Source organism: Neopelma chrysocephalum, unplaced genomic scaffold, assembly GCF_003984885.1.
Source record: "Neopelma chrysocephalum unplaced genomic scaffold, ASM398488v2 Primary Assembly neopelma1_25, whole genome shotgun sequence".
Lineage (NCBI taxonomy): Eukaryota > Metazoa > Chordata > Aves > Passeriformes > Pipridae > Neopelma > Neopelma chrysocephalum.
Window position 1 is genome coordinate 26,693,117 of NW_020897694.1, and position 24,955 is coordinate 26,718,071.

Here is a 24,955-nt window from a genome sequence, read left to right on the forward strand (position 1 = left end):
GGTGAAAGGGCGTCCGGGCAGCGGCGGCCGCGCGCGGACATGGCGGCGGCGGCGGTGCTGCTGCGCTGGGGCGGCCGGCGGGGGCGGCCGGGGGTGAGCGGCGCCGAGGGGCCGGCCTGGGAGCGGGCACTGAGCTGCGGGGCCGCGCTTCGGGGCGGCGGAGGGTCCCCGTAGATGGAGTCGAATGGGCTCGCCGGGCGGGGACTGTTCCCTGTGCGCGGGGGGAAAGAGGGAAGTTGGATGTCGGCCCCCCCCGAGGAGCGTCCCCGTGTGACGGGCGGGAACCCCCGGCTGGGTGAGGGGAGCTCTGTGTCCGGGGCCTTGCGGCCGCGGCGGTACCGGGGGGTGCGTGGGGGGTGTTGCCCCTGCGGCCCCGGGTGGGCGGTGGGGAGCGACCGGGGGTGCCTGCGGATGCCGGCGGTGTCGGGCAGCTGTAAGAGCTGCCTTCTGGTTTCTGTGCCTGAGGGCTGCCAGCATCCAAGAGATTGTTCTTTGGTGTAAACAATCGGCGTGTTGCCAGGAGACCGTGGCGGTTTAGTTATTTTTATTTTTTTTAGTTAATTTTATGTTGCTGCACAGGTTTTTGATGCTTCGGGGTGGTGGAGTCACCGTCCCTGGAGGTGTTTAAGAAAAGACTGGACGTGGCACTCAGTGTCATGGTCTAGTTCATGGTGGTGTTCGGGCACACGTTGGACTCGATGATCTCGGACATCTTTTGCAACCCAGTTGATCCTGTCATTCTGTGATTCCAGTTTCCTTCTGCCCTCTCCCTCTGTTAAACGAGAGCTTATCAAAGCTCTGGGGTAGAGGGTAGTTTTGTGCTATTTTTAGTTGGAAAATCTTGGCTAATAGAGAAAGCTTCGTGGAACTGTTATCTCTTCTCTCCTCACCCACCCATTTACCCCAGATACTTAGGGTGCTTTCGCTGAGGCAGTTGCTTTATTTTCATCTGTTACTTCTACAGATTGTGTTTAAAGAAGATTATTTTAGATAAGAACAAGCAGCATTAACACATACTGTTGTGTAACAGTTGAATGACACTACAACTAGTTTCATTATGGGAAGAGTGCAAAATATCTCTAATTGTTTACAATAGGAAGAATTATTTTTTTTCCTGAAAAGGAAAATTTGTGTGAACGTCTTCAGGTTCCAGTGGAGAAGAAAGGAGTGACTTGCAGAAAATGTTTTCCCCAGTGTACCCCTGGGGGTGTGGTATAGGATAGGTTTCTGTCTAGAAATGTTCCCTCCTAACAGGACTGTAAAGAACTCACCACATGTCTTTAGGGATCATGTAAAAGAGGTGGTTTATGTGGGCAGGGCATTTTCAGAAGGGATTAAAGAGGAAAACAGCATGTGCTTTATGCAAGTATTTTTCCTTAGGAAATATACATAAGTAAACTTGTTTTCTTGAAAAGCAAAAAAGTTGTTTAATTGGAGATGATGACTTGAAATTAACAGAGGGCTTGTCCTATTTGAAGACTTTATTTTTGGTAGCCTTAAGTGTGTGTATATACAGATGTGGAACGCTTCTGCTGTTCCTACTAAATAGTCCTAAAACTTTGGTGTCAGTCCTTTGGAGCCTCCCTGAAAAAGGCCTACTTTGTCTCCTTCTATGTGGCATCTCAAGGGCGTGGTCTGGCTGCACCAGTGTAAGTAGAATGGAAATGTTACATTAACGGCACCTTTGTGAAATAAAGTGTTTTTTTAGCTGCCTAGTAGTATTGTGACTTATGTAACTGAAGTGATTTCTAACCCTTAATATCTGTGTGAAAGTCAGCGTCAAGACAACAGTATATTGGGAAACATCTGATAAAACAAATTTGCATGGAAATTGCTTTCATAGATTCTCTAATGTTGTGGTGACAGACAAATAATATAATTGATGTCTTCAAACTTTAGTGTGCTAGGAGCTCTTAAAATTTTTGCAACAGCTAGTAACTAATGAGATGTCCTTAACTTCCTTTGCTACTTTCATGTGATAATCGATAAAGGACCACAGGAGATTGGTGCAAAAAACCACTGAGTTGTGGATTTGATTCTTTGCAGTGTTTCTAATTTAGTGCCTGTCACTTCTGTTTAAGTTTTATGCAGAACTGGTTCTGTTTAGAATATAACCAAAATTTCATTTTGAGTGCTTTGCACTTCTGGAGCTGGGAGAAAATCTGATGTTGAAAGAAGTCTGTAGTTACTGAATGAGGATGAGAGATGGCTTTTGATATTTCAGTTGTGAAACTCTTTTGAGAGAGCTGTCAGACTCAAAAGGTTTAAAATAATGTAGAACAAAGTGATAAATACTTCATGAATTCAAGGGTAAACTGCTGATATAGATTTCATCAGTGTAGATCAGTTTTCTAATCACTGAACTAAATGTATGGAAAGTTTCTCTGCCATCTGTGCACCCAGCGTTTTTAAGTCATGGAAGTTATCTGTACAGTAGGAGCTCCTTGCTCTCTTCTGATATTATTTTTAGCATGCTGTTATTCCAGGGAAAAATTTTCCCCCTTGTTTGAGAACAGAAGCATCAGGCTGATGGGATGCAAGATTGGTATCATTTGTCATTAGGGAAGGGAGTTCACATGGTCACCAATCTGGGGAGATGAATGTAGCCATAGACTTCTGGAGTTCAGTGATTGTTTCTAGTATGTAAACTACGGATTTTAGTACTGACAAGCACTATCAAAGCATAATGCAGGTAGAGATTTCTAGTTTTCTTCCTGCTTCCGGGAGTAGCTTTTTGGAATTTGTAGGGAAAGCATGCTGTGCCATGTACTGTGGGCAAAAATTAATTCTGAAAGGACTAAAAGTTGAGATCATTAAAGTCTACACTGAGTAAAAAATTGCACTCTTATTCTGAAACACTTTGTGCTTTAATTATTTTGCCTGCCCCAAACTTGGATTGATTGTTACATTGCCATGATCTGTTTCACAGGTGCTAGCTAGCCTTCCTGGAGCTGTTTAAGCTGCTGCATGAGAAACTGTTCCAACTTTCTGCAGCTGCTAGGTCTTGATCACAGGCTGCTCCTTTTGAGCTCCTGTCTCCCTCCAACTTGTGCCAGCACTGCTGTGTAAATATCTCAGATAAGCTGGACTAAAGTCTGCCTGAGAACATATTTTTCCCCACTCCTTGTGAATATCTTCTCAAGTGGTTGTATTCCCATGTCTGGTTCACTGTGTGACTATATGAACTTCAGGGACTGGCACAGAGGAGAAGCTGCATGGGTATAGGAATGACTGAGCTTAAAAAAACAGCTTTAGATGGATGAGTGTTTCCTTGTTTGTAGTTTGTGTGCTGTGTTGGCAAATATGAAAACCAGATTTTCTGTTCTTAGAAGTATGAGTGTTTCTCAAACCTGGTCAGAGGGAAAGAACTCTTATGTGCAGTGCAACATACTTTACAGAACCTACATCTGCGTTTGCAGTTAGCTTCAGGGGGATCTGCTTACAGTTACAAGTGCTTGGCTTTTCAAGACTCTGGGAGTACAAAGGAAAGGAAAGCGCTTCCTTAGAGAAAAGAACAGAAGCATTATGTTTGCTTTACCATTTACAAGATTTGTACAATACTGTACTAGGAAGCTGCGTTTTCTGTCTTATGAATTAAAAGTCTTGCAGCCACCTGAAGGTGCCTGCTTCCTATGTGCTTTATACATACTCTATCAGTATGAGTTCCATAGACAGGGAGTTACAATGTCAAATGAGTTGAAATAAAAAAGATTTGGGAACATTTGCTGTATAATCAAAATGTGAAAAAAACCCCATTGTCTTCATGTTTATAACTACTCATGAATACTGATGGCTATGAGTAGATACATCATGAAGATAAGGGGGTTATTCTCATAGTATCTGAAACCTGAATCTCTGAAAATGGAGGGGCAAAAATCTTAATGGAAGAAAGTCGAATTTAAGTCTAATGAAAATAGATGTGCTAGTTTGGCTGTTACTATTGGGTATTGCTTACTGTATTTTCTAGTAATTCTAAAATATACATTCCTTCCCATACTAGACTTCTTAGAGCACATGTTGATATATGATGCTTTTCCTGCCTGAAATCTGGAATTCTGTACCTCTTTTTCAACACTGAGATCTTTTTCTGCCTGTAAAGCTCAGTATCAATGAGTTATTTACAAGCTGACCAGTATGGTGAGGAAATTTCCTTCCTCAATGAGGGCATGTAAACCTTTAAAAACACATGGGTAAACCATATCTAAAAAACAAGTTAATTATCTATTTTGCTGTTGTACGCTGTATCCTTAAACCACCTGAGGAGGTTTCCTAGGGCTGCACTGGGTCCCTGAGGGGAGGCAGGTTCTCTCTGAGGTCTCAAAGTGGCAGTGTGCGATGGGCATACTGTTCTACAAGTTACTGTGTAGTTTGAATTTTTTTATATGAAGTTATTCTATAGCTGTTACAGCTGTTCAGCTTTCAGCTCAGTTTGGCTATTGCACCATTAATAGATAAAGCAAGATGCTTTTCTAAAATACAGTGCTAACACCATTTTCTGAAGATTCATTAGAGGTGGGAAACTCCAAGCCAAATGCAGAAGTCCAGAGTTGAATGTTTGGATTCTTGGGCTTTCAAGAGTCAAAAGTTTTATCAAATTGAAGTAACAAGTAATGACAAAAATAGGTTATACCCAATGACTCTACTGCCCTCTCCTAGTTTTGCAGGATACAAAAAAGTCACTAGATCAAGCTGAGCTCTCTTTGCAGTATTCTGAGGAAATTTCTGAGTAGGGTATAATACCTAGGGCGTGTGTGGTTTTGTGGAGGCAACGAATTAAGGATATATGTTGAGAGTTAGATTGGTTTTGCTGGGTTAGTGGTTTGAGAGTTCTTTGGGGTTTTCAGTATAGCTTTTAATGAACCTACCCTGTGGCAGGAACTTTGGAACATGGAGTAGGTGATGACACCTGAATAGCTGTGGATTTGGAGATGGCAATTTAGCGATGTTCCTTTGTGGCCTTAGATGTGCATTATTTACAATATGCTTGTTTATTTTTAAGTAATTATTCAATTGCTCGTAGTGTCTGGGAGCAGACCTCTAAAGAGACTTTTCTCGAAGTGGATTCTAGATTAAGCAAGCTCTTAAACCTTAGTGTATATTGGTACAGGTACATACAGAACCTCTTCTTTCCAAAACTGTGAATTAGAGTTGGAACTTCCCGAGCTGAGCAATGTGCTTGATTTGTTTTAGGAAGTTACCCCACATATATCTGATTCAGGGCTGAATCTGTTTTTTTAAGTAATTTGCGTATGTGCGTGTGAGAGAGGCGGCAGTTAAATTTTTAAACATAGGTACGTAATTAGGTTAGGCTATTACAAGATTTTTATGTGAAATCTGTCCAATTCTGTAGTGTAAAAGCAGAGTTGAGTGTTTTTTAAAGTTTTTCCATTTTTTTTTAATTGCTTGGTGACTTTACTGTTTCTGTATAAAAAGTTTGAACAAGGCTTTTTTCAAGATGGCTAAGATTCTACAGCTTAATACTAACTGATTTTTCCCATCACAGCCTTTTCTTCCAGTCTCCATCTGTGCATAGCTCTTCTGGTTTCTCGTAAGCATTCAAAACCAGTTTTTTATAAAAGGTGTTTACAAGAAAGTTCAGAAGCTTTTTCTCCCTTGCTTGGTTGTCCCCTTTTCCCCTGCTAACTGCAAGTATTTAGATTAACCTCACTGACCCTTAACAAGCACTTTCTCCAATGAATAATATTAACTCGGTGGAGACTTTTTGTGTGTGTCCTGTATGACCTTCTGTAGACTATTTGCTGTCCCTCAAGCACTTCTGTCAATAGTGTTTCAGAGGAGAGGAACTCAATCTGCTTGACTCTGTGTACTCTGGAGCAGGAGAGTGTACTCTGCTGCTACTGCTGTAGCTATCCTTCCTCTTCCCTCTGACAGTGTCTAGAGCAGAATACAGTCACTGAAGATGTTACAGTCGCTCTGTAAACTTGCAATAAGGACCAACTGGTAGGTGTGATTGCAGCTGCCAGAATTCTGTACTTAACTGCATCCCTTTAATGCCTGAAAAGGCTTGTACTGTTACATCCTCAGATAAGAGTAATATATCTCTGAAAAAAACAGACAAACAAACCAACCCTAAAAAACCCAACCTCTGGTTGTTTTGATTCTGGTGTATCAAATGATTCGCATTTCAGTTTGTCCTGGATTTTATTTTTGAGGAGTAAAGTGAGAAAAATAAAAGAAGCAAAAAACCCCCAGCGAAACAAAAAAAGTGAAGGGGAAAGAGCCCAGCATGTGAAACAGGGTGAAACAATTGCTTTCAATTGACTTTTTCTAGTTTCAGAATAATTAATATACATGAATCATTCTGGAAGAATTAAACACAGCTGGATTATCTGGGAACAATGTCTGCTGTGTCTGCCACTAGTGAATGGCACCTAAATGGTTTGTGAAACTATAGTAGCTTTCTGCTCATGAGGTTTGGTTGGAGCTGGCATGAGATGGTATGCTCTAAAGCTTCCTTTAGTTCCGTATTACAGTACTTTTATTGAAATATTTTTTTTTCCTTTATAAGATTATAGTAACAACTGCATTACAAATGTGATGGCCTTCTCAATCCTAGGCTGTTTTCTGCTTTCTGTGATGCAACATGAGAATTATTTTCAAACTTGATCAGGCCAGAGGGCTGTGTAGGGAGTGTTCTCATTCCAGTTACTGCCAGCCACTGTTACTTCCAAATCAGTATAAGCTTTCAGGAAACTTGAAATTTTAACAATTTTTCAATTATCTTAAGTTCACTACCGTTGTGGAAGGTGCAAGTGAATTCTCTCATTAACCTCTTTATACGAACATATGGTTCCTTATTTTTTGGTCTTCTAATGTAGTCCATATTCATATTTTTTTCCCCAAAAATACAGGAGAACTTTCTCACAGGAGTGCCTTTACTTTTTACTACTTAGATTTCTGCAGCTCTTGGAAACAGTCCTTTCAGACAGAATTGACAGATTCTGAGTTCTGGCAGTTGCCAGTGACTACTGTTTCATGCTTCCTGCTAGACAATATTTAGTGTTAAGGCTTTTTGCAGTCTTTTTGATTCCAAGTGGGTGATCAAGTGTGGCTCTGCTTATACCTAAGCTAATGACTTCATATTTAGAATTTCTGAATTGTTTCTGGTTACTGTTTGTGGGTGTGTGCTTGGGGAAGGGCAGTTCTGTATGAGCTTTCATCCACTTGATGAGAGAGTGAAAGGGATATGGAAGTTTCCTCAAGATGTCAGTGTGTGAAATGTTTTTGATGGCATACGGTAACAGGAGAAAATAGTTTAACTCCCTCTTTCTTCTGTAGTGTGAAACGCTGTGTTCGAGATGGTGCCTTATAACTTCACATAAACTGTATTCATCTGTGTATGATCCAAATGAAAAGGTAAGTAGTATGGTGCATGTTTTCTCTTTGACATTTTACTGTACTACTGGCAGTTGGTTTAAGCTATCCTCTCCCTGGTGCTGCTACTAACAGTGGTAGTTCTCCTGGTATAACTCGTCACTGGTTTAATAGCATGTTTTTCTTCCCTTTTTTTAAACCAAAAGGGAAGTTACTTTTGCAGGATGCTTGTCAAGATTGGATACTACTTCAAGTGTATACCAAAAGGTTGAATAAGTGATTGTGAGCTTGGAAAAGTTGCATACTGGCCTGAACATGTTATTATTATGAAAGAACTGTTTATGTTTTGCATAGTTGTGGGTGGTAATGGGCCTGTTAAAACATCTGGGAGCCAGACTAGCCAAAAGCTTTTTGTGGAAACAGAAGTATGTAAGAGTGGCAGCGTGATTGTTAGATGATCTGGCGTGAGGGTGGGAACTTCAGAGCTTGGATAAAGATGGGCCTTTAAGACCTGCAGAGAATAGCAAATCCTCATCTTGGGTCTTGTGCAGTAGCAGTCTCAATTTACAGTTATGGCCAAGAAAAACTTTCCTTATGGAAGATTGTCTTGGCATGGCCTACGAAGTAACGCACTGGGAAAAAGAATGTGACTGATGGTACACTAGTATTCAAGGCCAAAGATGATAGCAATTCAGGACTGATATTCTACTGGTGTAGAAACCCTTATATACCAGTGTAGAAGCAATTAACCATGAGCAAAATAGTACTATGAAACAGGGAAAAACAGTGTGGCTTTACAGATTTCTTCAGAAAATTTATTTTTTCTTTAAAGTCCTTGCTTAATCAGGTCTCCTTTTTCTAAATGCATAGTTATGTTTAGACAATGTAATTGGGTATTTGGTTTCTCTCAGAGAGGAGCTGTTGTTTCAACCAGTGGCTACTACAGATGGTTTAAGCTCTTTTCTGCTTTTCTCATTCACTACCCCTTCTAATGTTTTTGTAATGATGAAACTTTCATCTGAAACCTTTTCAAGCTAATTAGTGGAAATGACATAAAAAAATATTACTTCAAAGCAGTGTGTGGTTTTTAATTTTTTCTTATTGTGCTGGACTTGAGACTAGCCTCTAACAGCAGGACTGAGAGACCAGTCTCTCGGTGCCTTTATTGCAGAATTGGAAAATTAAAATGAACGTCAAATATTCTTAACATCTTGATACTGAAAGCCTTGTCTTGCACTGTGACCACAGCTGATTAATAAAACAACTTTTACGTACCAAGAACTAAGTTGAATGGAGTATTCGATTCATTAAACTTTTCAATGCCAAGTATTTGGAAGTATTTTTTTAATTCCCCCTCAAGTCTGTATGCCTAAAAATCTTTAGGTACCTATAATGTTGAAATTTAGATTCAGGAACAATTGGTATCTTTTTTAGATCAGATCCCCAGCTAAAAAAAACTCTCCAAACAAATTACTGGCTCCTGTGGTGTTCTTAAAGTATTTGTACCACTGATAATTAATTGAGCTTGGTTAAGAGCGTTTAAGATCATCTTTTGAGTGTGATGTGCCTGTGTCCTAGGCAGTGTTATTCAGCAGATCTGACTGAATTTGCTGTAGAAGCTTGCTGCGCAGCTCTTACCTGGAGGGTTTCTTGTCCCTTAATTTCTTTATGGTGTTATCATGTGGTAGTATTTTTAAACTGGTCATGTGATGTCAGCTCAGCCCTGACTTTGAAAAAGTAAATTTGGTCAAGGGCACCTTGAGTTTGTTTGGAGTAGGGGAACAAACAGTATATATTTTAGTCTGTCGGTAGCACTTCCTGTTCGGGTTTTGTGGTGTTCCTTCCTCTCCTCCAACACCTGTCTTCCCCTCCCCAAATTACCTAATGACTGTGAGGCTAACAAACAGTTTGATTGTTGCAGTGGCAATACTTCTTTCCCCCAAGTCCATACGAAAACCAGCTGTTTGGTGCAGAGGGGGGAGAATAGCTGTCGAATGTCTTAGGGTATAGTTGGATCAACCTGATGTGGTATGATTGCAGGCTGCCCCTGAACGGGAGAGGTCCTGCTGGTTCCCTGTCCTGTTTCTATTTAGAGCACGGGAAACAGAGTAAGACAGTTAGGTTACTGTGTTAAACTGATGCCCTGTCCTGGAGCTGGATCCCTGCTAGGTCTGGTGCATGGAAAGCAGTGGGGATAAGTGTGTAAAACAGGACCGTCCCTTTCAGTGACAGTCTGTATTTACAACAAAGCAATATCAAACTGCACCTGTGAATATTTAGTAGCAAGGCCTGTGACAAGAATAATTTTTACTCCCAGCAAAGAGATTTTTATGCTGAGCAGCTATGCTCTTGCACCACTCTTTTCTTAATGGGAAGGTTTTGCCTGGGGTTTGAGGCTTACTGACTTCTGACAGCTTGTTATCCCCTTCTTACAGCCATGACAGAAGTATTGAAGCACTAAGTGCACTCCAGTGCGAAAGGTGACAGTGCATGTCAGCGGTGTACTAAGTTTGATTTGCTGTTCTGTTGCACTGTGGTTGCTACTTAGTATTGAGTGTGTAACAGTGTCATGATGGCAATGAAGGATTTTGCCAGGTTCCTCACCTGAGGCTCAGATACAAGTAGGGGCTAGCTGGTATAACTCAGCAGGAGTGCCTGGACAGCGTGGAAGTGTTGGTCTTTTACCCTCACGTGCCCTAGGTAGAGAGAAGGCTCTCTTCCTTATGATTGGAATGTCTTTTAAAGTTCTCCCATAACAGATGAGTATTGTATTCCAGGTCATCTATACTGGTTGGGGCACTGACCACTGTACCTATCAGCACTGTATCTGCATAGTGCCAGTATGTACCTGTGCTGATGCCAGGCAGCATACCTGCTTGCACCTCTTCCCTGGACTTGACTGGTTCCTAGAGCTGCTGCTGTAGGGTTCTAGTTTCTGCACAGTGCCTGGTAAGGAGAGCCAAAGAATACTGGTGTGAATAGTCAAAACCTTTTTCTTCTGAACCTGTGTGTGTGCTAGGTAGATCTAGTAAAGCATACTGTTTGTTATATCATCACTGTTAGATCAGCAGAACTCTTTTAAAAGTAGGTGATCTCAGAATTACAACCTCATGGATAAACCATGGTTTTAGTGGAAGTGGAGGAGAAAAGAATACATGTTTCTGGAGGGAGAAAAACTTGTGTTCTGTTCATATCTCAAGATTCTTATTGTTCTTTTCCCTTCAGACTTTTGAAAAACTCCTTATTGCCAACAGAGGAGAGATTGCATGCCGAGTAAGTATGTAGTCTTTTAATTTTTCTTTTTTTGTAGTTAATTCTTACGTTATTGGTATTTTGAATATTGATAATTGTCACTTCTTATATGGTAGGTCATCAAAACGTGTAAGAAGATGGGGATTAAAACAGTTGCCATACACAGTGATGTTGATGCCAATGCTGTAAGTATTACTTGAATTCAAATGGTAAATGGGGTTCTTAGTAATTCAGCAAGACTTGCAGCTGTTATACAGGCTTGTTGATTATTGTGGTAAGCATATTGGCAATTCTTTCTATATGTCCTTTTTCTTTATGTGCTTGAATGGAGTGGAGATACCAAGTTGGAGGGAGAATTAGACAAGTATTTAGCATATCTTTTCTGTGAACTCTTCTGTGTTTTGCTTGTGTAAATGTTACCTTCCTCTTTGTGTGGATTAAGCTGGATACAGCTGCACATAGATATGTACACCTAGTGTGAGTGGCAGCGACACTTAAGTTATGTTTTGCTAATGTACACAAAGAAGGCAATGAAAAATGGATCTTAGGAGATGGTGTAGAGCTTAGTATAAATTTTTCCTGTGCCTGGTAAATCTAACTCATTGCTTCCCACTTCCCAGAGAAATGCCCTCTCCCACCAGGTGTACTGAACAGGCCTACTGGAGCTGTTCCATTTGATTCGGATATTGAGGTGCCTTGAATATTCAACAGCGTGGCAGGAAGGTGGTAAAATGACTTTCCTGACAAGTAAGGTACTTGTCTAGCTACTTGCCCATTTTTAGGTCTTTGTAGTCTCTATTTTAGAAATAATTGAAGTCATTCATGGCAAGAATAGGGGGATAATTTCTTTTGTGATATAACAGCAAGTGTAGTCATACTTGCGTATCCTTGTTGACTAGAGAGAACACACTCTACTGCAGTAGAACTGCTACAGGAGAAATGGCTAGGGATAATCCCATGTTCCAGGATAGTTTGTTGAAATCTGGAAGGGAATGAAAACCCTGTTATGATTTAATAAAAGAAGTCACTCAGACAAGATATCAGGGAAAAAATGTGTATTGTATGCAGGACAGGACTTGTGAATATAGATGTTGAGTTACTCAACTTTGGAAAAACTGAAGCATGGTTGATGAAATCTGAAAGTAGTTAGAACTTAGGTGTTTTCAGAGTCAAGTGAAAGGTGAGAACTGTTGGGAGTTTTGGGCTTTGACAGTGTTTTTGTCAGAGTTCCTTTGTGGTTCTAATACTACATGACCAGCTCAGTTCATATGAATAGGCTGTAGATAGAGCAAGGGACTGAAATGGGACTTTCTGGAATGCTCTACTGAAGGATTTTTATGCCAAGTAATTCTTTTCTTTGAGGTGAATGGAAAGTATACTTGGTCTGGATTTCAACTGGTAGCCGTAACTGGTAGAGTGTAGTAGCCTGTGGGTGCTCAAAGGACTGAAATGAAATTCTTAATGGGGAGATGTCAGACATCATGATAAATTCTATTTCTTTTGGAAACCAAGGGTTATGTGAATATGAATACAAACTACTCTGTATGACCTATGATTCCTCTAGTAAAACCGAAGCATGCTGATGGATACTTGAATTACATCTTATATATATGGTATCTGCTGTTAGGATGAATGGATTGACTGTTTAGCAGCCCTGCATAGCCTTGTTCACTGGCGTGAATTCATCCTGAAAATAGACTTAAAAAACTGTTTAAAAAAAGAAAACATGTTCTTTCACCGGTCCACAATAGACTTGAGAAAATGAATTGATCTTCTCTCCAGTGTGTCTGTTTATTGTGTGGACTCTACGATCTGGAGACCATGAAAAAAATCTGAAAGCAGTAAGTAAAAACAAAGATTGAAGAACATAATGAGGGAGTAAGAATGACATGAAAAAGTATAACTTATGACCTTAGGGAAGGGAGTACAAATAGTGCATTACAAAGAGGAATTTGAAAATGTGTCTATGCTGCTTTGATCTACAGTGCTGTCTTAGCTTTAAAAGACAAATAGGATCTTTAATTTGTAATAGTTCACGAGAGAAAGGAAATCCAAGATGGTATCTCAGAAATGCATAAATATACTTATGGCAATTCATAAAGATAACATTAAGTGTGTTAAATGGGATGCTGACATTCTGAGTTCACGAACAAGAGACGAGACTAACAAATACTGTAAGGGTGACATAGTGTTTGCTTAGCTCTTTAGATCCCTACTTAAAAACTGATCAAACTGATCTGTGCAAGGTTAAGCAGTAGCTGTGTGCATTGAAGCTCCAAGTATTTAAAGAAAATGAGATGCAGGCTACTTGAAATACTCTTCTGTATGTTTAAAATAAGGAAGTGGTATTAAGTCTAAGCTAGTTTTTTGGTCTAATTATACACATTGTTTTTGTCTACCATACATCCTTTAATCACTACCTTGCATGCTTGCACTGGAAATAGTTTATCTGATGTTGCCTGTCTTAATGACTTGGATACCTCCAGTTATTCATTGTGGGGATGGCGTGGCCCGTTGCAGTGATGTGTGTGATTGCCAGTTTGGATGATCTTGATAGATGAGCCCAGAGGCTGAATTCTTTGACTCTGTTACTTACCATAAAGTAACCAACCATAATTGCCCATAATTGTGTTCAGGTTCCATCAACAGCTACCTTCTTGGTTGTACCAGTCAGTGATATTCCAAACGCTCTGAAATCAAACCTGGAAGATGATGCAACCTGCCAAAGGAACCTCTGTCCTCAAGGAGCTAGGAGAAACCTGTTTGTTTAGTGGTGGGATGCTGCAAGAGTTGTTAATATTCTTTTGATTTTGTGCTTGACAGAGCATCTCTCACTCCTTCATGACTTGTATTGCAAAGACATCAAATATGATAGGTAGCTACCCTGATGATAATGGTCATTGAACCAAAGGCAGAAATAAACGTCAAGGCATTTATTTGTCCATCCAGTGGCATATGGTTTTAGGTGACTAAAGCAGGTAGGGATGGTTTACAAAAATAATTTTTTTATTAATGTGTTTAGAAATAGCACTAATTTGAGTAGATAAATTTTCTGTTTAGAATGTGGAGTAACCTTTTGAGATGTAGTAATGGCCCCTTATTACATTACCTGTAGCTATATAGACTACATCATCTCTATAGCTACTTGCTGAAAAATGGGTAGCCTGATACTCTTAATATGAATTCATTGTTACAAAAACAACTGTAAAAGAGGGCAATCCAGTCTGTTCCTTCTCTCTGACTTTCTGTCATATTGGTTGAAAACAACTGAAATTGTAATGAGGCAGAATTCCTTCAGTGCGCTCACTAAATATTTAAGGGGAGAAAGAAAACTGTCCCGAGGTTTCTAGCAATTCGGTGATATCTTTAGTAATAGCTTCTAATTTATTCCCTATCCAGTGATATGCATAAATGACTCAAGCAGGCATTTTCATTGCTGTTTGGAATAGGAATGGTATACAGTCTTAAAATAATCGTCTTTGAATGCAGGTAGTGTAAGACTCGCTAGTGAGTAATCTTATCCTAGAGCTTCATTTTGGTGTGTTTTTTTGGTTGAATATTCAACTTTTCTTTCGTTTTTAAAAAATTTTAAAATTATCTGAAATCTTTGTGGAGTTTATGGTACTGAATAGAGGTGGTGGGAATAGCTGAAATACATATAAACGTTCCATGAAACAAATTTCTCTTAGTCTTTAGACTTAGTTTCTGTAGAGCACCAGGGCAAATGTGTTGAGTATGCTGTTACAGCAATATTAATTTTGACATACTTATCATTAATAGATAAAACTGGTCACTAGACTATCAGAGCATAAAGGAATTTTCATTTCAAGGAATTAAAACTTTACCATTATGAGAAGGAAGCAGCAGAGAGGACTGTTATAAACTGGGAATGTGGCAAAAATTGAACAACCTGCCAAGAGCCAAATAAAGCTTATCTGAAGAGAGGAAATACAAGGAACAAAATACACTGCTTGTGCTCTTAATTTAAAAAATGGCCAAAGATCTGAAAAATTTTTATGGATTAAAATTTTTACAGTGCTAGTGAAGAGAACATTAACAAAACTTAAAAGGAGATGGGTGACTTCAGAGACTTCTGGATGCATCTGTATTAATGCAAAATTACACATAACTGGAAATGGTATTAAATGGGGTTGAATTGCATTTATCTTTGTGGAGGTGAGAGGGTGTGTGAACTGGGAAAAAAAGTTACGTCTAAAGTTAGTTGTGCTGTGAAAGAGAAGCTGCTGCTTTAACAATTGTCCTGACGTAAAAATAATTGTGGTGGTTGGGGAAAATAACCTGACAAAATGGCTGCTGAGACCCCCATGGAGCATACAGTTGCTCACGTGGTACTGAATGTTTTGAAAAAAAGTAGGTCATAATGGATGCTTTTAGGGTCTTGAAAATCCTGGCAAATACTTTTTTATTACATCTGTTATTCTGGGGAAAGCAGAGGAAAAAAGTTGTATACTGTTCAAAATGCTGGGTTTTGTTTTTTTAACTTCAGTGTTCAACTTTCAAAACATTCTTTACACTTAGATAGGTGGAAGTGGGGAAGGACCAATAGAATTTGGATTATTTTTTTAATTAAAACATCTGGTGGAATTATTTTTGATATGAGAAAACAAGCAAAGAAGTTTCAGCTGAACAAGAGTAATCGTATGTACTCTTTCCCCCTGAACTGATTGGAATAGAGGGTTAAGATGAAAGAACCTCCTCAACCATAAATGTAACACTGATGGTGCAAACATTGTCAAGGAAAGCTAGAGAACTATTGTAATGCCTAATGTAATCAGCTAAAAGTATGATAAATGAAGAACAGGCTTTCACTAATTGGATCTGAACAAAAGAAGGTATAGCATAAAGCAGTGAATGAGATATAATTTTACTTGGCATTTTTTAACACAGCAGGGATTCTATAGCCATATGAAGCAATGAACTATAAATGACTGAAAAAATCCCATGGGAAAGTAATGTAAACTACTAAAACTTAACGGAGTAGTGGGCAGTTAGTTATGCTTCTTTCATATAAGGTTTTTTTCAGTCAGTCACTTAAGACTTCAGGTGTTATTGTATTAAATTGCCTGTTCTGAATCTTGTTCTGCTAGATAATACAAAAACAAAAGTAATGCAAATGCTTTTATTGGTGTAAAGGTAATTGCACAGAATTGAGCTCTTCTCCCAAAACTGTAGTCTTTTTCAGTGTCAGAAAATTGAAAAAAATCAAATTAACTAGAAATGGAAGATCTGTATTCCTTTCCTGACTTTATTTCTTTTTTTTAAGCTTGGAGTCTGAGGTAGTTTTTCAAAAGGAAGTTGGGGGAAAATCTCATTTAAGAAAGTTGCAAAGCTGAAGAAGAATGTAAGCTTCTCTACCAAGTCTGTTTTGAGCTGAATGAATTTGGGTGAGCAAGATGAGCTTTTTGCTGAAGCAGTAGAAACTTAGAATTTTTCTGAAGACTTCCCTATAGCTTAATGGGATGCTGTCAAGTTCTTTTGTTCTTAAGAAATCTAGGTGGCAAAAATAAATATTGGAGAGGAATTTGGCATTTAAGTTTTAATCTAAAAAGTTTAATTAGTTTGAAAAGTGGAAGTTTATCCAAAACTGAGGAGTTTCATTTACTTGTCACTAACTTAGAGGTCTTAACATTTGTCCAGACTCTCATTTACTTGTTTTTTTTCTGTTTACATCTTTAAAATGTGCAAAGCTTTCTTCCATCACCTGCTACAAAACTAGAAATTTGGTAATTTTGACAACTCATTGTATCCCAATGGCACTTCAGGGGTTTGTACTCAGATAACTTGAAGAGATCTGTTTGAGTACCTATATGAAAAGGAAACTAATTTTTAAATGCCATTTTGAAATACACGATTCCCAGGCTACTGCGAAGAGTGTAGAGAATGGACTCTGCCTCCATGTACTGTCTGGAGAAATTCATTCTTCATACGTGTTGTTGTTTGCAAGGTGTCAGAACAGGAATGTGCCAGATCACACCGAGGAAACATTAGGGTCAGGTTTGCAGTTGCTGTTCTCCTCTTCCTTCAAAGTATTTGCCTCTTGTTTCAAAAGCAAGACAGCATGTTGCTTATTTCTTCACCAGATGTGGCAGAGATGATGTTGCTATCCTGTCTCTGCTTTATTGAGTGAACTACTGAACAGTTTTGTAAAGCATGAGAAATGCAGGTGATGGTCATCCCAGGAGGGGAAATATCTCTGTGGAAGGAGTGTGAGAATTGTATCTTGCCTGCCAAGTACAGTCTGCTTTTTCTTTTTTAAAAGTGTATCATTGCTTTGAAACTGAGTGGGTTTGCGGAGGGTGCTGTTGATGAGGAAATAATCAATTTTTCATTGGCTATAAGGAGCACTATTGAAGTCTGTTTTGCTTGTGCTGAACTATAGACCTTTCTAGGGGTGGTGGTGGAAAGTGCTGTATATAGTAATTTTAATGCAATTAAACATTGTGAGTTGACCAAAAAAAGATAGTTATACCAAAAGATAGTTGCTCTGTAAGAGAGGCACTGCAGCAGCATGGTTTCTGTCTCACTCTATTGGAGACAGAACAGAAGGTCCCTTGGATGATTCCTCCTTTGAGGCATTGAGAGTGTTCTCTCTCTTTCCTAACTTCATCCTGCAAACATGTCCTCAGCAGCAAATATTTCATCGTGCAGATTCACATCTGCTGTTCCCGTGGTTTATATTGTCCCAGCTGTGATGTTTGTTATCAGCTGTGGTTGTGGTTATTCACGGATGATCTGTTTTCAGGCACTATTAATGAGCAATACTGTTGGGTAATACTATCTCTTTTCTTGTCTGTGTGGGTGTAAATACTGGTGAGCAGGCCCTGGGCTGAATTTCCCTTTACTATAATGATCACTTCTAGACAGAGATAGACTTGATGAGGCAGGTTTTTTATGAATAACATTCACAAGTACTTAGAAAATGACTTTTTCCAACTCAGGTAAGACTGTGCTGACTAAAAGTAGTTCTCTCCCCTTCTTACTTTCCTATCTTTTGTACACTTTTGTACTACTTGTGCAGCCTTTTGTTAAGTGGATCCGGGCTGCTTGTCTCTAGGAGAACAGTGGGGAAAAGAAAAGAAAGAAATGTGTATCAGCAGGCTGATGTGACTCTTTGCATAGGTTAATGAATGCTAAAGATAAGGGCATCAGGACACATGGTTGGGAAAAGGGAGAATACCTGATTAACCTTTTGAGAGGCATTGTAGATTTAGTGTTTTGAGTTAGTCCCCTCACACATCCCACCAGTGCGGGATGTGGGGAAAAGGGAACGGGGAAGGAAATAGATATCCAAGATACAGATTCACACTATGTGAAAACTGGATTCGGAAGCAGAGCCATCTTAAAAGATCCTTGTAAGAAGCAGGGTATTTAAAGCCAGATACTTTCTTTGATTGTTAGCTGCTAGGGTATTGTGGAGTCTGTGATTCTGTGGATGGGATCCTGGTACTTTTTTTCTAGGGAGCAGTGTTAAACAAGGAACTGACTTGCTTATGAAAGGCCTGAAAGATGGAAAAACTCAAGGAAATGAAGGTGCAGTTTGCAAGGTATAAGGTATAGATGCATATGTCACTTTTATGGATATTGTGGTTTTAGGTTATATTCTTCTACTTGTTCACAAAAAGCATCTGTCACTTGTTTACTTTCAACAAGGTAACACTGTAAAAAGGATGTGTTTGAGATACCCTTTTTATTACCACTGAATTATCTATAGGTATCAACTAACATCCTTTTATAGTTGTTTGAAACCAACCACCCTAAACCCTTATGTATCTTGTTTGTTATAGAGGAAGAATGGTAGTCAGTGTTGGAATAGTTGGTGCAAGGTAGTAGCTGTACTGAGTGGTAACTTGGATTTATAGAGATGCATGTATTAGGTTTAGGTACAGTACCTCTTGGTTTCTGTCTCTGTCTTGCTGTGCTAATTGGGCAGTGCTCTGAGTTTCATTCCTGGACTTCAATTTGATATATAGTGTTATATGAATTCTTGCAGTCTCTTTGTAGCTGATGTTTAATGTCGGCTCACCTGTTGACCTGTGATGTTACTGGCCTTGTAAAGTAGGGTGCTGACAGTTGTGAAAGTGAAACTGTTTTTAATGTGAGCTTTGCTGTTGACAAACTTGCGACAGCACCTCATCTCCCTTGTTTGCTTTTTGTAGTAAGGGAACATCACTGTTCCACAAGCATGTCTGTAAGGTTGATCTCTTGTAATTTTGTTTTCATATGTTTTATTCAGTGTGTAGTATCCTGAAGCATTATGAATTAATCTGAGAAGCAGCTATAGATTCAGAGTGACACTGATGATATGTGTTGGGGGCAGTGAGTCATAGTGCTTTGGAAGGGGGGAGCAGAGGAAAAAAACCGGTTCTTTACATTCTTTCTTCCACATAAGTAGTCTGAACTGCCTGACTAAAGATGTGATGTACTCTTCCTTTCATCTTCAAAGACCCTTTTTTTGCAATAATACAGAAATCTTAGCCTAGACTAGTGCCTGTCAGAGAAAGCCTTTTGAGAAATCATAAATTTGTTTTGTATCCCTTTGACTGTACAATTTCTTTGTAATATTGGATTATAATTTTGTCCCATAGCTCTCTTACAGCATACAGCCATCAGTACAGTGAAGTGCAGTTGGTGCATCTTGGTGTGTGTTGGTGCATAAAAACAGGTGTCACCAGGTGATCTTCCAGCTCTTGTTAGTTGGCACTTTTTGGCAGATTCTTATCTAAGTATGTTATAGGCGCTTTCTCGAAAATCAGGTGACCCACCTTAGTACAGTTATTACGGGGTTATATCTTTATTTACCTTGGCAGTGGTTGTCTCTTGAGAACAGCAACAATAGCCAGATTTCTCCTGTTGAGTGGCTTTGTTTGTCATGTGGTCCCACACAAAGTGGTACTGCTTGTGTGAAACTGCTTGTTATTTGGACTACTTCTTTCTAATGCTCTATCATCATACTGAACTGTGGAGATCCTGAAAGATGTTAAAAGGCTGGTTTTAAGTTTGCTCACATGAATGTCTAATGGCTAATTAATTAAAATCTATATGTTTTGGTATGGACTTGGGAATGCTTTTGGTTTTGTCTTATTTTTCACTAACATGGATATATAAAAATCTGTGGGTAACTCTTAAGACTTTTTAATAGTTATTTGTCTGTTCTTGGATGGTATCAATGCTATGTTTTCAAGGGTTGCTTTGAAAATAATCATAGTTAAATTTGGGGACTGCGTTCTTATGATACTCCCTGCAAAAGTTGTTCCATGCCCTCATTAATTCCTTATGGTACCATATTGTAAGAGTAGAAGAAGAGCGTCTTTGAGTAGCTGAACATGTGTTAATCATAAATCTCTCCAGCAGTCGTAAGTTGATATTTAAAAGTACATGGAAAAAGCAGGGCTGTGATTTTTCATGTCTTGGGCTTTAGCAAATGCCTGGTGTTTCTGCCAGGCATTTGAGGTTGAGACTAGGTGCTGAGTTCCCTTGTGAGCTGTGCTCTGGTCCAAATGCTGAGTTGCAGGTGAAGGAGCTGCAGGGAGCAGATGAGTTGACTTGCAGGATCAGGAAGGGCAAAACAGACTGACGGGCTCTTTGCAGAGAAGCTGCAGAGCCAAGAGCTTTTCAAGAGACTGTGCTGAATGAGTGGAGGATAGAGAACTTCAGTACAGGGGAGGCTGTGACTTCTGCCACTAGGCCATGTTGTGGTGAATGCCATAGATCTGATCAAGAATAAGAAGCAGATCAAGCCAGCTCTAGAAAACTGAAGGAAACCTTGTGATTCCAAGACATTAGTACACATGTGGGGTTTTAGTCATCCTGATACTTGCTGGAAAGACAGAGTGAAAGCAGTTGAGGAGTCTTCTGGACTGTGTGAAGAGTGGTTTCTTGACACAAATGATTGAGTTAACCAGAGGAGATGCTGTGCTGGACCTGTTAGAAAAAGGAAAGAAGTGATCAAGGATGTGAAGCCATGGGACCACTCTGAAATGATGAGGTTTAGTTTTCCGAGAGGAGCAAGACAAACAGCAGAATCACAATCATGGACTTCAGAAGTCCGGGGTTTTTTTGCCTGAGCCAAGGGTTTGCTTGCCAGGATCTTATTGAAGACTGCTTTGTAAGTCAGAGTGGCCCAAGAGAGCTTGTTGATCCTCAAGGGTAATCTTTTACAAGCACAAGAACCTGGGCAGAGTTCAAATGCAGAAAGTGAATATAGAGTAGATGAAGGCAGAGCTGAGTTACCCAGAGTGTGCAGGGGCATAATTAAGGAAGCCAAAGCTCTGCTGGTGTTGACTACATATTGAAGGATGTGAAGGGGCGACAGGAAGTTTTTGCAAAGGAAAGGAAAATGAGGGCTCATTGAGCAAAGTGACCTGATAATGGCAAAGGGTATGGAGAAGTCTGAGATTCTCAGTACTTAATTTGCTTTGGCTTGTACTGGGAAGGTCCACTCCTTGGCCTCCTAGGTCCATGAGCCTGATTGCAGTGTCAGGCAAAAGTGTAGCCCTGTTCACAGTAGGAAAAGATCAAATGGGATTATGTAAGTGAATTGGGACATAGAAAAGTCTGTGGGAGGGATGGCATGCATCTGAATTGAAGGAATGAGCTGATTTCATTGTGAGACTGTTCTCTCCCATCTTTGAAATGTCAGTATTGTCAGAGCGTCCTGATGACTGGAAGGAGATAACTGTTTCTTTGATCCAGAGAACTACAGGAAGTAATTGGAAAAAAACATGGTGTGAATTTTTTTGGAGACTGTGTCTTGTTCTCATGAAGTATGAGAATGACTGAGAGCAGTCAATGTGAGTTTATTGTGCCTGGCTAATCTGGTGGCCATCTTTGATGTGACCTGCTCCAAAAGAGCAGTAGATATCAATTACTGTGGCTTTACCAGGACTCTTACTGGTGTTCTGTAGTATCTTAGTAGCTGAATTTGTGAGGTAGTCAACTTAGGTAAACTACTAAGTGATAGAAAAATTTGATCAGCTCTTTAGAGGTCCCATCCAACCTCAATTATTGTTCACTTTGTTGCTTTTTTTAAAAGCTCACAAGGTGGGAGAGAACTCAAGTAAACAGACTAAGCCCATTTGTATTCTGTTGTCAAATGGGCAAATACATGATTAGTCAATAGTCCTTGGTTATGCAACATGAAAGAAGGAAGCTATCTCTTTGACCACTTATTGCATCATATTTGATGAGAAAAGGAATGCCTCTTCACAGAAAATTTAGATGGTTATGGAAGTATGACCTGTTTGTGCGGATTTTTTTTTTTTTTTTTAACCTGGGGGATGTTTTTTTAAATTTCTTTTCACCCATGGCAGAACTATCAAGTTCAGCTTTGGAGAAGCTTTTTTCAGTGAAGATTTTCATTGGCATATGCAATTATCGAAGTACTGATGTGATTCTGAGAAGGTATAAAAAGGGAATAATGAAAGTACATATAAGTCTCTACTTGTCTCTTACTAAAAGTTGAGTGTAAAATTTTGAGAATAATGTCCAGGAAGTTTAATAATAGCTCATGTTTAAGACACTTTCTTACATAATTTTGCTGTTCTTGTGCTTAATGTGTTTCAATTTTGCATGTGATGCTTTAGCTGTTTCAAAGCTCTTCACTTCTACTTTCAAGTGATGGTTTTGTTCCAACATGCACAGCTGTTGCTCTTAACTAGCTCTTCTGGATGCTGCTAGTTAAGTATTGGAACTGCCAATCCCCTAGAAGTGCTCCTGAACCCAAGAAAAACTTAATTTGCTGAGCCTGATGTTTCAGATTTTTTTTTTTCTGTAAAGGCTTTTCCCGAGTACAATGAAGGTGATGGTATTGCCTGGCTAATGTTTGTGCTCTGTGGAGGTGAGAAGCTGGTACTTGGAATGTGTTGTAGACTAACAGGAAAAAAAAGCTTTAAAAAAAAAGCAGGGGGTGGGGTGGGTGGGAGAGAGCAGCAAAAAAAAAAAAAACACAAACAGAAACCACCACCACAACAACAAAAAACCCCCAAACAAAACAAAAAACCCAAACTGTTATCACCCAACTGTGATAACAAGTTTTAGGTACTGTGACACTTCTGTAGCATTAGGACCTTGGCAGGTTGGCTGCCTGGTGCAGTGAAAGCTTGGTCCTGGAAGCCTGCCTGGCTTGACCTGCCTGTTGGCATTTTCTTTGGTCACTTACTTATGCTGTGAGAAATGATCCCAAGCGCCTTTGAGTGTGGATGACTTAGTACTGCTGTCAGCAGCCGAAAACCTTTCGTATGTGGGAGGGGAAGGGTACTGAGTGCTATTGCCTGATAAAACCAAATCCTGGGTTTGTGAACCTTCCTTTCTATAAAGGAGAATGAAATGTAGAATGGTTGGGTTTGGTAAGCTTCACTGTCTGCCGGAGTGACCACCTGCTGGGATTTGAAAACCCATTGCTGTTCTTTTGTTTCTTCTCTACTTTGCTTGCTCTCCTAACTTTTAGGTAGATTGAAACTTAACTATTTGTTTGTTTGCTTGTGTTGTTTGCCTTGCTAAACATAGCAAAATTTTGGAGAACTGTGGCAACCACTGTAACACCACTTGTACTTTTGGTTTGAGAAGACTTTTTTTAATACTGTGTGTAATACTTGATAAATTCAGCAGTTGGTGATTCTTTATGCAGTAATTAAATGATGAATTCAAAGCTTTATTTTTACACAACCATAGTACTAATATGGATTTTGCTATTGTATTTTGTCATTTTAATGTTCTTTCATGTTTTTAGATCAATGTTAGCTTTTATTTGCTAAAAGAAAAGTATGTAGAGGGTCTTTTGCTACCTTAAATACGTTACTGTTCTCTGTAAATGCAAAGTTTTAACTAATGTGGGATTTTAGATGTATGAATGATTGGGGTTTTTTGGATAATAACCTGAATTTGAATAGTAAATATGATTTTATTTTACTTGTGATACAGTTACTGTTGAAGTACAATTTGTATTTAATTTCTACTTGCTGAATGTTTTGAAGAGTTTTTAGTACCATTCTTGAATATGGGTTGAATTGAGCCTGAAGTTTTGTCATGTGCTTCCTGTTCAGTATCTGTGGAGCTCAAAATTGGTAGATAAACTTATAGACTGTGAATTCTGCAGTAGTGACACTTGCTGACAGCGGTTTCCCATGTACTTTTTTCTTTTTTCCTTTAGAGGAAGTACTGCAATTCTACTGCAAGTTAACTTCAATAACTTAAGAGAAAGGTGTAGGTTTCTATATCTTAATGTGTCCATCTCTGTATTTGTCTGATATTAAAGTTTGTTTCCGTGCCAGTTTTTTTTGTGCTTTCTATGGGGAATTCTTTTCCAATTTAGCTAACAAAAATAAATATGGGTTTTTTTCTGTCAATTAGTTCTGAAAGCTAATTTATTTTAATTAGGCTACTGAGATTCAAGAAGTGGCACCACTGTGTTAAGATTTTTTTTTTTGTAAAGCAGTTGTTATAGCTCTAACATAAAGAAATTTAAATAAAGTTTTTGATTTGAAGATATGCCCTTTTAAGAAAGTCTTCAACTGCTGGTGTGTCATTTATTTCCATCAGCTGAACTAAAGCATACAATCACTATTATAATTTTCTGCCTACATATTTCTGTGAGTAAAGCTAACATGTTAACTTTCAAAAATTCATTTTACAGGCAGGCATGCCTGCCTGTGTATTCTCTGCACCAGTATTCTTTCTACAGAAGAAATTTCTGTTGTATGCCTTCACACAGTTAAGCCAACAGTGACTTCTCACAGTGCAAATAGTCAGATCATATGCTCTTTAAGAAACTGGAGGTGTTAGCCTGGGATGAAGGTGGCTGCTTGCTTTTAAGTTAAAATGAAAACACACATATATATGAATTTCATAATTGAATGACATTTCTAAAATTTTGTAACTTTGAAGCTTGTTTGGAGTGATACTTTGTAGTCTGAGTTGCTTGTTTCCTTTCTCTTGTAAGTGCTCCGCCTCTGTGAACTACCCTAGCAGCCCTATTCTAAAGCTGGGAAGGAAAGCACTGAGGTTGCATTCAGTGGGAAAAGGTTCTCTGTTTCTGCTCGTAGTTTTGCCCTGCTTGATGTGCTAGACCAAATAGGTTATGTTTTATTTGCAGACTCTTTGGTTCTTAAGGGGAAAACGCTTCAAGTTCTGTTGGCCGAGCATATGGTGTTTAACCTTTCTGGGCCGAGTTGTTGTAGAATCACTTGTCTATTGTACTTAGCATGATAGATAAGGCTGGTAAGGTATGTTTGATAAGCCAAAGAGGTGAGGGGTGTGGGTCACAGATTTGAGAGTAAGAAATCTGTGAGCATTTTTAGACTAGATGTCGGGGGTTGACAGAGAACCTGTCAGCAGCCTGGCACTTATCGAC

At 39.2% G+C, this 24,955-nt stretch overlaps 1 protein-coding gene across 1 annotated transcript in view; it reads left to right on the plus strand.

Moving 5' to 3' along the window:
• Positions 1-39: 39 nt before the first annotated feature.
• PCCA (propionyl-CoA carboxylase subunit alpha) overlaps positions 40-24,955 on the plus strand; it is a 281,091-nt gene continuing 256,175 nt past the window's right edge. Inside the window, exons 1-5 of the mRNA XM_027675186.1 lie at positions 40-170; positions 280-295; positions 7,300-7,377; positions 10,561-10,608; positions 10,704-10,772. Of these exons, the coding sequence (XP_027530987.1) occupies positions 40-170; positions 280-295; positions 7,300-7,377; positions 10,561-10,608; positions 10,704-10,772 (342 nt within the window). The remainder of the gene's footprint in view (positions 171-279; positions 296-7,299; positions 7,378-10,560; positions 10,609-10,703; positions 10,773-24,955) is intronic.